The sequence below is a fragment of the Ramularia collo-cygni genome (genome assembly GCF_900074925.1).
Source record: "Ramularia collo-cygni strain URUG2 genome assembly, contig: RCC_scaffold02, whole genome shotgun sequence".
Classification (NCBI taxonomy): Eukaryota; Fungi; Ascomycota; class Dothideomycetes; order Mycosphaerellales; family Mycosphaerellaceae; genus Ramularia; species Ramularia collo-cygni.
Genome location: NW_019716256.1, coordinates 2,103,335 through 2,116,427, shown reverse-complemented (window position 1 = coordinate 2,116,427; position 13,093 = coordinate 2,103,335). Strand labels below are relative to the sequence as shown.

The 13,093-nt window shown below is 51.4% G+C and overlaps 4 protein-coding genes; 3 read left to right on the top strand and 1 right to left on the bottom strand.

Annotated features, from left to right (window-relative positions):
- Window positions 1-1,419: 1,419 nt before the first annotated feature.
- RCC_02366 (uncharacterized protein) lies at window positions 1,420-2,836 on the top strand (the record flags this gene model as incomplete). XM_023767656.1 has 3 exons in its annotated part: window positions 1,420-1,541; window positions 1,614-1,784; window positions 1,846-2,836. 3 exons carry the CDS (start codon window positions 1,420-1,422, stop codon window positions 2,834-2,836), a joined length of 1,284 nt encoding a protein of 427 aa, XP_023623424.1.
- A 484-nt stretch (window positions 2,837-3,320) lies between these two features.
- Window positions 3,321-6,367, bottom strand: RCC_02365 (uncharacterized protein; the record flags this gene model as incomplete). XM_023767655.1 has 5 exons in its annotated part: window positions 3,321-4,907; window positions 4,956-5,156; window positions 5,211-5,573; window positions 5,627-6,126; window positions 6,190-6,367. The coding sequence occupies 5 exons, from the start codon at window positions 6,365-6,367 to the stop codon at window positions 3,321-3,323; spliced, it is 2,829 nt and encodes a 942-aa protein (XP_023623423.1).
- A 917-nt stretch (window positions 6,368-7,284) lies between these two features.
- Window positions 7,285-9,295, top strand: RCC_02364 (related to sporulation protein RMD8; the record flags this gene model as incomplete). XM_023767654.1 has 3 exons in its annotated part: window positions 7,285-7,332; window positions 7,422-8,862; window positions 8,916-9,295. The coding sequence occupies 3 exons, from the start codon at window positions 7,285-7,287 to the stop codon at window positions 9,293-9,295; spliced, it is 1,869 nt and encodes a 622-aa protein (XP_023623422.1).
- Window positions 9,296-11,863: 2,568 nt separating this feature from the next.
- RCC_02363 (uncharacterized protein) lies at window positions 11,864-13,008 on the top strand (the record flags this gene model as incomplete). XM_023767653.1 has 4 exons in its annotated part: window positions 11,864-11,944; window positions 12,004-12,556; window positions 12,622-12,864; window positions 12,950-13,008. 4 exons carry the CDS (start codon window positions 11,864-11,866, stop codon window positions 13,006-13,008), a joined length of 936 nt encoding a protein of 311 aa, XP_023623421.1.
- Window positions 13,009-13,093: the final 85 nt, after the last annotated feature.

The window sequence follows — 13,093 nt, the reverse complement described above, 5'->3', positions numbered from 1 at the left end:
TACCCTTAACGCCCTAATTACCTCTCTAAAAACTACCCTCTACCCTAATTAAGCCCTATTACTAGTACTCTACTATCCCTATTCTCTAGCAACTACTAGTACGCCTAGATCTCGTTACCTACGATATACTACGCTTCGGCCGTACCTAATCTCTATCCTAGCGATTAAGTAAGTCCCTACGGTCGTAGCTATAAGCCTAATTATAAAACTTATAGTTACTATAGACATTATAGAAGTTCTTCTTCTAGATTATATAGCTCTATTCCCGTTAGTATCGTATACCTTTATACGGGTAGGAAATATACTTAGAAGTTCCTATCGCTATTCTAATACCGCTCGCACCGCTTATCCGTTCCTATTTCTTCTCTATTACTATCTACTACTATCTCGTCGAGGTATACCGTTCTACTACGATATTATTAGCCGGTATACTTCGATAATTCTCTAATAGGATTATATAGACCGGCTCGTAACTAGAAAGGCGTCGACGTAGTTCGGACGATCTCGGATATTATCGATCCTATTAGTAAAGCTATTATAGATCTCGACGTGCTTAGTAGTAGGCTTAGCTATTATCTCCCTCTACTCGCGGTTAAGGGAGAATCCTATTTTCTTAAGCTATTATACGGGTTAGCGCTACTCTTAAAGTATTAAATTCCTAGCTTATACTCTTATAAAGTTCTACTTAAAATATCCGTATTCGCTATTATTATCCGGATCCTTAGGGAAAGTTCTAGCCCTYTAGTATTTTATAGTATCGATATAACCTAGCTATAGGTATAGTAACTTAGGCTTCTTCGCCTTCTTAGGCTTTTATACGGGTAGTATAGAGGAGGGAGGAGGATATAGGTAAGTAGTAAAGGGATAGTATAGTAGTAGGAGTAGTAGGTATTAATATTAGTATTTAGGTATTAATAAGAGTCGCTAAAAAAGTAGTAGGTCTTTATCCTACTACTCTTTTAAAGATCTTACTTACCTATATAAAGAGTTATATAGCTACCCGCGTAATGCTATTATACCTTTACTTTATCCTTACTATTATTACTTAGGTATCGTAGACTTAAATAAAATTACTTTAAAGAAGGAAAGCGAGGATATTACACGCGTATATTAAATTACGCTACTTGTTACTTATTGTACGGAATACACCTTTAATTACCGAGGTTCTAATACCTTATAATGCTAGCGTCGCACTATCGCCTAAAAGGATTGTTGCAGAGTTGTTCTTAAAAACGCGCCGTACTACCGGCCTCCTCCAGCCGAACGACTTCACTTCACCAAACAACCTCACACCACAGGACATCCTCATCACATAAGGTAATTCTCCCACCTCCCCAAAACGACAATTCGTCACTCAACAAGCTCACTCTTCCAAACATCAACATTCAAACCTACGATTCCGAACCGTTCCTCTTCACCATGCTACCTGACATCCAGCAAGACGGTCACTACTTGACCCGCGAAGAGATGCTTGCCATGCGACACCGCGAATACCACTACAATGCCTGGTCAAACACGATGCTCGACCCATACATGCAGCCGTATGAAATTCCCTCGCCTCATTCTCCGTTGAAACAAAAAATTACATCCACTGATGCTGACCTAATATGCAGATTCTGGAGATGGGTCGTTACTTTCGTGCCACTTTGGGTGGCGCCGTCTACGTTGTCGATCAGCGGTCTAGTCTGCAACGTTGTAGCCACGAGCATCACAGCCTTCGCAGCGCCGACTTTGACGGAGCCCTTACCTGGTTGGGTGTGTGTGATCAATGCCATCAGCATCTTGTAGGTTTGGGTGTATACTTCCCAACTATCCAGACATGACGCTGATGATATATGATACTAGCCTCTACCAGACATTCGACGCAATCGACGGCAAACAATCCTATCGAACACAAAACAGCGAAGTGGAAGAATACGCCGACCACGCCGTAGATTCCATCTCCGTGTCCCTGAATGCAGTGATGCTAGCCGCTGCATTACAACTAGGAGACTCCCCAGTACTACTCGGTCTGAATCTCATGGTGGGTTTATCCGCCTTCTTCGCCGCGCACTGGGCAGCTCACAGCACCAACTCGTTGATTTTCGGCCGTGTCGACGTGACGGAAGCACAATGGAGTATGATCGCCATGCAACTTGTCTCTGCTGCTACGGGAGGAGGAGGTTCAGCAATCTGGGACAAGATCATCTTTGAGAGCCCCACGATCCGTGTTCGAGATCTAGTGGGTCTCGCAACGGGAACCGCCATGCTGGTGTCTTTCACATCGAATATGCTCGTAGCATTGAATGTGTTAAAAACGCCCCTCGAAACCAACGGAGTGGCCATCCCCCGCACCCCTCTCACGCTATGGCCTTTGATGACCTTCTCGATCATTTGCACAGGAACAATATCATGCTTCATGAACGGCCTCTTAACTCTGCAACCAATCCCCACCTTACTGATCATCGGCCTGGCAATGGGAAAAGCAGGAACGACAATGATCGTCCAGAGATTAGCAAGGAGACATGGACCGACTATGGACTTGATCTCCTTTTCACCCATGGCTTTCTTCGCCCTTTCACTCCTCACAGACACCCACTACTCAACTACTTTCCCCATCGGGGCATGGACACTCGTGGGTATCCTAGCATTGAATATCTGCATATTTCATGAAAACGTCACTTCAGATATGAAGACAGCTCGGGGTATTGACCGGTTCATCCTGGTTGAGGAGCCTGGACAAGAGGGCCCGAAAGACACGGGATTCTATGTAGCGGGGGGAAATCTGGCCAATGTGCAAGCGGATTGGAAAGTTTTTGCGACGGATGCCGCTCGGGTCAAGGCGACGTACTCATGAGGAGCGTTTGATTGTGGTGTTTGCAGCTGGCTGCATGATGTTACTTCTCAAATCGTTCGGGAGCAGCTCGCGGCTGTAAAGGACTTTACTCTTACTATCTATTGCAGACGAAACTCACTACGTGCAGTTAGGAATCAGAACTCGAGAAATGCATTCTCACAGTATCTCGATCCTGTCTGCCTCGTGACTCGTCTCAAACGTCCACATCTTGACGAACAAAGCCTCAACAAAGCGGATGCTTCTCGTTAAATGGATGTGATCATTGATTCCTGAGAGCTGGAGTGCTTAAGCTCGTACTGGCGGAAGAATACATTTCGAATGGCAAAGAACCGCATGATGTATACATGCTATAATCAATGTATCCGTCTTCACGGCCGTTCCATTCCCAAGCCAACCCAAGCATTGGTCCATCCAAAACAGTCTCTCCCATTCTCCCACAACACGATCGGCCAATCGCTCATCCCGTCTTTCATCAATCCAAATCCTATCCAAAAAGCTTCCCGAACAGCCTACTCCTGGTCTTGCGCGGCCCTCTCAAGTCCGGCCCTCCGAGGTCCGACCCGCCCACCACAGTCTCTTCACTTCCCTCCTTGACATGCAACTTCGCAGGCCCCTTTCTCCCCTCGTGCACCGTGCTGTATACCGGCGGCTTCATGTCTCTTTGATGGATCGGCGTAGGTGACCAAGCCGGTCGTGAAAAGGCATCAACCACGGCATCACGTACACTTTCAGCCCTCCTCACTCCCGACTGAACATTTTCACTCTCCATCAATGGTGAAAATGGCCGTTCTATGGTCATTGTAAATGTCCTCAGCGCCGACTTCTTCTTCTTGGGCGGACCCGCAGTGATATCAAAGTCCGCCGGTAAGAAGGCATCAGGCGCCGTGTGGAAATTGACCACTGGCACCCTAGATTGCCTCGAACTGATGGAGCTGCTTGTAGTATCCCGACCACTGGCTCTGCTGCGGAGCGGCGGCACCTCCTCCTTACGCCAGGAGCTAATGCTGGTGTGGCTTCCGTTCCTTTTCGAGGATGAGAAGTTGCTGGTAATGCTCGCCATGCTGAACTTGCGTATGACATGATTTGCAGAAGCCCGTATAGGATCCGTTCGCCTGATCATTCCTGGATAAGGAAGCTGGTCTCTTGTCCAAACATCAGCAAGAATGATTTCCAGGCGGTGTCTGTCGCAGCGTCGAGGAGCCAGCGTGTGCACGTGGCTTGGAGTGGCCACGGATTGGGAACGTGGGATCTGCAAGGATGCCTGCGATCTATACTCTTGAGCCTCCTTGAATGACTGAGTGTTCGCGATGATGACCTGACTCAAATCTGTCGTCGGGCCTACGGTGGCCGCCCGGACTGGCATGCGGCGGACAAAACTCGATGGCTTGCCAAAAGCCTTGCCCATGCTTTTCATGTCGAGTATCAGAGGAGATGAGAGAGCCACCGGGTGCATCTTGCCATCCGCCACGAGCTGTGTCTGCGCTTCAATCCCGCTAGCAATGTATGCCCGCCACGCATCAGCCTCCACTGCCGAGCAAGCCGTGAAGATGAGCTCGTACATCTTGGCACTCTGCTCGAATACAATCTTCCACGAATGGGGAGCTGTATGGCATTGTAAGCCTTTGTTGTTGTCAGTCTCCTCGACTGTTGCATTGACCAGAGTGATGCCTGCAAGAACGCTGTATCTTGATTGATCATCGTCCGATGAGGCAAGCAGCAGACTCGTTCCAAACAAGATCGAAATGACGTAGAATCCCTTGATACGATGATCTTTGCTGCGATATGCAATGTGTAGGCAGCCGCAGAGGGACACTGGGCCGAGTAGCTGCAAAAAGACCGACTTTGGCAGTTGGCTGGTTGAAAACGTCAAGCGATCGCCAATCAGCMATGTCGTTTCCATTATTCTTGCATGGGCGGGGTTCTTCTTCGCTTCATTCATGAGGATAGACTTTTCATTGAACGCCGCACGAACATCATCAATCTCAGCATGGAAGGTGGGCTCGTCACAGGCTGGTGTGAGAGTACTCAGGTCGCTGAACAGTAGCTCGTATCGGGGTAGTCGTTGAATTGGCTGTGAGGATCATCAGCCACGCTCAGACAACTGCCAATCCATTCTCACCTTTATCAACAGGTCTTTCACTGTCATGGCCCTCTTTCGATTCGCCTCCCGTGTTCTCGTGGGATTGACATGGGCTGAAATTGCTTCAATCGCCTTGTCGAAGTCGGCCCAGCCGGCAATGGCGTGTTGGGTTTCGTCRACATCCTGCAGCACCAGATCATAGTTGGCTCCGTAGTCTTCATACACAGAAAATCGAGCCATCTGTAAGATTTCGCTTTAGCATCATCATGTCGTCAATATATGGATCGATCCTACGTTGGAGGCAAAGATGCGGACGACGGCGACTACAGTAGCTGGACTGCAGCGCATCACAGCCGGCTCTTCCTCCGTCGACCGACTGAGATTGAGGGATCGCCGCCCTTGGCGAATCGTGGCAAGCGTCGACCGCGTAGGGGTAGTTCGCACCGGGACAACATCAACACTGTGCCACCGATTGTGTGTGCGAACGGTCGGCGGGATACGGGCGATACGCTGATCATATTCTGAGAATGGTACAGCTTCATGGAGGCGACCCAATATGCCATCATGAAGGTCAAGAATCTCCGCGACGGTCCTCTGTGCAGACCGTCTCGCAAAGCTGGTAGAAGTCGGCTGGTGGCTGAGGATCGTAAAGTATGCCTGTTTTGGTCGATTAGCAAACCGCCGAGGAGAGTATACCCACTACAACATACATCATTGAGAGCCTTCAGATCAGCAACATAATTCTCCTCCGTTCGTATCAGCTCTTCCAGCTTCGCCCGTCGCTTCCTTTCCCTCTCCATGGCCGCCGCGTCGTACACAGAACACTGACTATCCACAGATGGACGATGATCCGAGCCCGAAATCAGACTGGAGCGCTGCTGACCACGACGCCATTTGGAAGCTGTTCGAGAAACCGTTGCAATGCTTGCACTCGCCAGCGTGGCCGTGGCGGACTTGACCGCAGTGACAAAACCAAGTGACGATCCTTGGGAGTCTGATTTGATGTGGCCGTGCCCAGTCTTGGACTCTGGTAAACGATTCTTGTGATGAAGATCTTGAGGTGATCCCTGCTCTTCCTGCGGTTGAGATTGACTGTGCCGCTTCTTGCGCAATGTACTGAGCCACCTGGAGAAGGCCGGTCCTTGACGAGAAGAGCTGGCCGGAGCGGAGACTGATTGCGGGTCTTCAACGGCAGCAGAAAGAGGCGGTGCTGCACAAAGAGGTAGTATGAAATTTGGCAAACCCTGCTCTATTCGGATCAAGTCCATCATACGTTTGGTTGTTTCATCCTGCCCTTCAGCAACATCTGCCAGATTTGCYCCCTCACCTGGCGGTGGAGAGGAACAGTATGGGGACCGACCATGCCCGCTGGATGAGGATGCGAGACTCGACCTTTTCGGAGTGGCGGCAGGGTCACTATATCGGTCCAGCGTAGAGCGAATCTTGCCCATGTTGAGATTGAGGTTGAGAATAAGAGACGATGCCGAGTGTGGTGTATCTGAACTGTCGGTTCGCCTGCAAAATGCTCGATTTTTGCGGAAGCACGATCCGACCAAGGATAGAGAGGTTGTGGAGATGCTTCGTAGTCGATGATGATGTACCGTGCCACTGGATCCGATGCTGGCGACGGAAGAACATGATCGGCCGGCGGCATCGTTTCCAAGAGAGCCGATTCCAAGAGGGCCGCTTGCCGTCAATGACAGGACTGATGCCATGGCCGTGGGGTTAATCGTGATGATGTCGGCCGATAAGGGAGGAAGTAGGCTGCATGTGCAGATGTTGGAAAGGAGATATGGAGATGATGCCCGAGAGATGAGATGAGAAGGAGAGTGTGTGTGGGATGGAAGAAAGAGCGCCTCGTGCTATTGCTTGTTGCTACCTACCTATGATTGGGGAATCTATTACGGGATGATGGGAGGAGGATCGGATGCGATGCGATGCGATGGGAAGTTGCGAGAGAGGGCGCTATGGAGAAGGCGCCATGCATGGGGATGTCGTGCTTGCCACGTCCATTGATTCCCGCAGTATCCCAGTCTCAATCAATAGAGGTAMACGTCATGTATGGGATTGAGATGGATGGATGGTACCTGTTATTGTTTGGTAAGTGTGGGTGGTGGATATGCCATGTGGTATGCATGTACTTCATGGTAGAGTTTGAGAAAGTGTCCAAGCTTCATTTTAGCGCATCTTGAATGTCGGCGCGGTACGGCACGATGACGATCGGGCAACATGCATGGACGGAGTTGGAGTTGCCTGGACTTGAGACAACATCCTGGGCCATTGTGCATTCAATCGCTTGCAGTGGTGGGTGATTCAAGCACCGCGACATCTCTGACAACCGACGAGTCAACCCGATCAAGCTACAGTCATGTCCGTCGCAGGATCACGGCCACAAAAGCGACTTCCCACTGTGCTGGTACGTAAGAAACGCAAAAAGGCGCAAACCATCAACAGTCTTGTGTGAGGATAGAATGAATGGTGATGGTGATGCTCACCCCATGCCAGGTCACCGACTCGCGCGAGATCAAGCCCATCCTCCGCCCCTCTGCCCCGCCGCGCACCGGCACGCGCATCATCTCGGTCGACAATGTGCTCCAATATGCCTCGGAAATCCCCTCTGCCCAGCGCCGAGTCACGCCGCATGCCCGCCCTCTCAACCACAACCGCACCCCCTCGGGCCGACATCCTCTCGATCCCAAGCTAAGCGGCAAGGGCATTCCCCTCAGCGGCGCTCACATTCCCGCGCGTAGCAGTAAAACCAGCGAGAAGTTGGTGCTCCTCCCCGAGACCAGTGAGGAGGCGGACGAGGATGGCTTCGAGGACGAGGATGACAGCGCCCCTCCCAGAGACGATGAGCTGCGGAGGCGGAAACTACCGGGCAAGGGCGGGAAGAGTGAGGCGGAGAGGCTGCCCAAATCGCAGCGCATCGCCGATCCGCAGCTGGCGCGGGTGACGGCGTATTGCACGGCACAGAACTACAAGCTGCGCACCACGGCCGCCTTTGTCCGCGATCAACACGGCGCCAAGACGAAACTGTACGACGATTGTCTGTATTGTGTCTACCAGCTCCCCCTCCTCGGCGGCAGCGATGGGTATCGCGTGCGCAGTAGTCCTGTCATCAAGCACCCCGGCGGCCGCAGCGTGTTGGACGAGCAGATCGAGGCCAACGAGAGGCGTCAGTACCGCGAAGGGTGGGGTGAGGAGAGCGAGGAGTACTCGGTGCGTGGTAATTCCTCGCCCTATCACGCCTCGCCGCCTCCCGAAGCCAGCGTCATGGAAGGCGAGCGGCACGAAGCCGAGTCGAACCGCATGAGGGAGATTGCCGATGCCTGGGCCGACGAGCGGGAGGCCGGCAGGAGGGAGAGCGTCAGTGATGAGTCGGCCTTTTCCTTTCCCTCCCCCGCCCATTCCGCCGGCATCAACCCGAATGCACACACCGTGGCCGAGCTCTTCATCTTCAGCTATGGTGTCGCCGTGCTGTGGAACTTCACCCAGAACCAGGAGCGCGATCTCCTGGCAGACCTCACCTTTTCTTCCGCATCTGCAATGCCGGCCGTCGGCAAGCACATTCCGCATCATCTCTCTCAAAAAGCTGCGGCGCTCGCTCCTCCCAGCAATCTTCCTCTGATGACGCGGCCTCTCGACGAAAGCGATTTCGAAACGGAAGAGTTCCACTTTCAATACGACGACCAAGCCGACAAACCACGGATATACAACGACATGATTACGTTGAGGACTAGTGATCACTTCATCAAGCTCGCCATGTCGCATGCGATTGGACAGTCGACCAAACTCTCCTACTTTGAAGAGCGAATGCAAAAGACGATGGAGAGCGCACAGTATGTCCCAAGGCAGCTCGCATTGGAGGGAAGGCTCGGCATGGACCGGAAAGAGATTGTCAGCTTGGTGGGCAAGCTGTTCGAGGGGAGGGTGGATGTCAATCTTTGTGAGTACTACCATGCTGATCACCATCCTCATTCACTGACCATCCCATCACAGCAAGTAACATGCTGGACACTCCCAACTTCTTCTGGGATTCCGAGCCAACCCTTCACCCCCTTTACGCAGCTGTGCGGGAGTACCTGGAGATTAAGCCGCGCATTCAAGTTCTCAACGAGCGTTGTCGAGTATTTCTGGATCTCGCGGAGATTCTCTCCGACTCCATCGCAGATGTGAAGATGACGAGGATAACATGGATCATCATCGTTCTCATCATGCTGAGTATCTTGGTCACTCTTACCGAAGTCTTCTTGCGATTCGCCATCCTCGCCGGCCAGAGCAAAGAGGGCAAGAAAGCCGGCGGCGAGGTCGTTGGTGGGCTCATCGCCAAGGGTGTCATGGGCGTGATGGGAATGGGCCGGAGTAAAGGGGAGTTGTAAGCATTTGAGCGTGCATTCTTCGTTGGCTTTACCGTTCGTTGGCGTTGAATTTGAGCGTGCACTTCTCGTCGGCTTTGAATTTGAGCGCGGCGTTTTGGCGTGTTTCTCTATCCTTACAAGATGCAGAGCAATTATCAACAATGCCGAGCTCCCAGTGGGTATCTCTACCTCGTTGCGTTGTGCATCAATATCGACAAAAACCAGCAGATTCTTGCGGTCTCACATCACTTGGTCTTGCTGCGTCATTCTCGGCAGTCTCCAACACCGAAAGTATAGACATGCAAGCCAACGGCTTTCGGCAAATCCCAAGAGCCTATTCACATGATTAGCTTTTGCCTTTATATGCAGAAGTATATAGATGAACCTTAGTTGCTAACATTGCTCCTTCGCTGCCAAGGACATTCCTATCAATCACAAACCCATGAACCACTCCACGGGAAGCTTCGCGGCACCTCTACGAGCATTTTCAAATATACTTGAAGATCTCCCAAAAGGCATGATAGGCGATCAACAATGATCCAATCAACTTCCACTCGCAGCATTACTCGCAAGCAATTCCACCTTACTCGCGACCAACTTCCACTCCTGATCACCGGCAAATCCATCCATGATCCATAATGCTACATCAACATCAATCATCAAGACATCGCCACGACATATCTCGTAGTCCTCCCGATCAAAAGAGAAAAGACCATCATATCCAATGTCACCGCCACGATATCCATAAGGTAACCTCAATAAAAAACATCATGAAGATCATATGCAAATCATGCGTCCTCAACGTACACTTGTTCAACGTCCAACCATAACTTTAACATCAAGCCAACAGGATCGGAGGTTATTTCTTAGCTATGTACGGTCTTTGCTGCGTGATTTCCACTTGCTGCGATTTTGAGTTGCACGTCAGCGACTTTGACCGGCAAGATGACTAGAGAGGTTTTTTTATTTTGAAGATCGATGGTGCTTTGAACCTTTTCTGCGAAGGGAGGGGCGGAGGTCTGATGTTGGGTTATGGAAGATGATGATCTGAGAGGGGTGTTGAAGGAGAAGGGGAGTAAGGGGTGTGGGTTCTTGTGGGAGGTTCAAGGATGTTGTTAAGGGTGCTATGAGGAGGTGACGGAAAGATCTCCGAGGTGAGGGATTTCAGGGAGCAGTATGCCAAAATTTGGGATGCGAAAGTAAAATCGGCCATTGTTCAACCATTCCCAATCTATGGATGTGCTCGTCCGTTACTTGCTCCATGCCAGCACTAGTTTCTTTCAGCCATATCCACCCGGCTCCGACACTACAATGGTCGTGATAATCAGAGGGTCGGGTTCGGATCTCGTCGACCAATAAAGGAAACCTTCATTCCGGACATATTATCTGGATCAGACGCACAACAAGGACGCTCTCCCCTTCCACGCCACAAGAGGCATATCTCGGTCATAGATCTGAACAAGATCAAATCGAGACCGACCAGAGTATCTGCTCCTTGATTGACATCATTCCCAACATCTTTCCCTGCTGCTCCGTCGAGCAACAGAAAACGGGCATACATCTGAAACCTGCCTGCTCAACCTACTACGATATGTTCGGCCAGGCGTGTAGATCTGTTGAGTTTTGGTACTTATTGACATGATTCAGAGCTATACAGCTCACCATTTGCGAGTGGTGAATTTAGCTTTGCGACTCGCGCCGCTGAACGGGTTTTGATCGCGATCATCCATCGTTCGGGGAAGGAAAACACGGCTGAGGTCTACGCACCGGAGGAGTACACTCGGGCGATGCTAGTGCAGAATACCTAGCTTCGGTTCATTGCTCAATACAAGTCCCTTCACTTCCCTCGAACGTGTTGGCGTCTTGGCAGAAATGCTTCTCCACGTCTCAAGCTTTCTAAAATCACATACGCTCTACAGCAGACTCTACAATTTGGACTTCACCCTACAAGAATTACAACTACCTCGCCACCAAAATGTCGTCACCACATGATTCGGACTTGGAGGTAGTCTACGTCACATCAAGACCGTTTTTCCAGTCTTTCTTGTCATGGCAATGACCATGGCATCTCAATGCCAGTATGTACATCGCAATCCAGAGACACCTTGGAGGAGTTAACTCAACTGCAATCATGATTCAACATCCCTCGTCGCACGACCATGGAGGTTAAGAATCTTGAGCAAGTATAACGAGTCATACCCAAACGGCCCATTCCGTGACGGGAAGTTCCTTCACCACGACAGACATCACCACATTATTGTGCAAGTTGACAAACAGCCAAGAGCTCTCTTGTCATGTTGAACGTTTGTATCTACACCACGAGTCACACAGGCAAGGTCTAGATGAGTTGTCCACGCACCTGCTGAAAAAACGGCCTGCTGAAACATGAAGTCCAGGGGGGCGAAGAACTGCAGCATATATGTACTACATCTTCTCAACCAACAACCACTTTTTAATCTTTCACATACTCGCTCCAGTTCTTTTCCGCTGATTGCTTGTATCCTTTTCGCGACAAGTTCTTCTTTTCCTCCCATCTTCAAGCAAAGATCTGAAGTCATTGTATAAAAGACATCTTTGATCACCGCCACAATGCCTGCCTATGGCGTTCTCTTCTCCCTAGCCCTCACGGCTAGCGCCCTCACAGTTCCAATGGGCAATCTCTCACGCACGGTCAGTCTCGTAAAACAACAGCAACAGCATTCTACAACCATATTCTAACACAATATCAGACCCACTCGCTTTCCGTTCGCAACGGCGGTTCTGGCGGAGGTGGCGTGAATGGTAATGCCAACGCACAGTTTGGTGGAAAAGCTAGTCTCGGCGGATCGGGACATGGTAGTGGGTCTGGAGGTGATTCGGGACCGAAACCATTCAGCGAGGCTGGAAAGGCGGCCGATCAAGTTTTCGATTCTGCTCTCGACGCTGCCAAGGGTGGGTTTTCTGCCGAGGTTGGGGGCAGTGGTATGGCTGGTGCTGGTGCTGGTGCTCAGTCCGGAGGTGGCGGCAAATCTGGTGCTGGTTCCCAAGGAAAGCAAGGCTCCGGAGGTAAATCTGGCGGTGGAATGGGTGGTGGCTTCGGTGGCAGTGGATTCGGTGGCCAGTCTGGCGCTGGGAAGTCGGGTAGCGGCGGATCTGGCGGTCAATCTGGCGCTGGCGGCATGGCCGGTGGTAATGCGAAAGCGGGATTCGATGCTGGGGTCGATGTTGCGAAGAAATTCTTTGATGCTGGACTCGGAGCTGCTGCTGCCGCGAAGGGTGCATTCGAAGGAGGCATCAACGGCGGTAAGTATCTACTCGTCTCAAAGRCGGGGCTGCTCGATGAATCTGCTGAGGCTAATCATGCGCAGGAATTGGCGGTGGTTCCGGAGGTAAAAGTRGTTCTGGCGGACAAGGAGGCTCCGGAAGCGGAATGAGCAGTGGTGGCCAAGGCAAGAGCGGATCTGGTGGTCAGGGCAAGTCAGGCTCTGGCGGCAAAGGAAGCTCCGGCAGCGGAATGGGCGGAGGTGATCAGGGCAAGTCAGGCTCTGGCAGTCAAGGGAGCCCCAGCGGTGGAATGAGTGGTGGCAGCCAGGGCATGCCAGGATCTGGCGGTCAAGGAAGTCCCACCAGTGGAACGAGCGGTGGCAGCCAAGGCAAAGGCGGCTCAAGCGGCCAGGGCAACAGCGGTTCGGGCAGCCAAGGTGGCCAAGGCCAAGGCAGTCCAAGCGGTCAAGGAAGCACTGGAGGTGGCATGAGCAACAGCGGCCAAGGAAATGGTGGATCGCCCCAGGGCAGCAGCAGCTCGGGCGGCCAGGGAAGCCAAGGTGGCCAGGGAAGCAA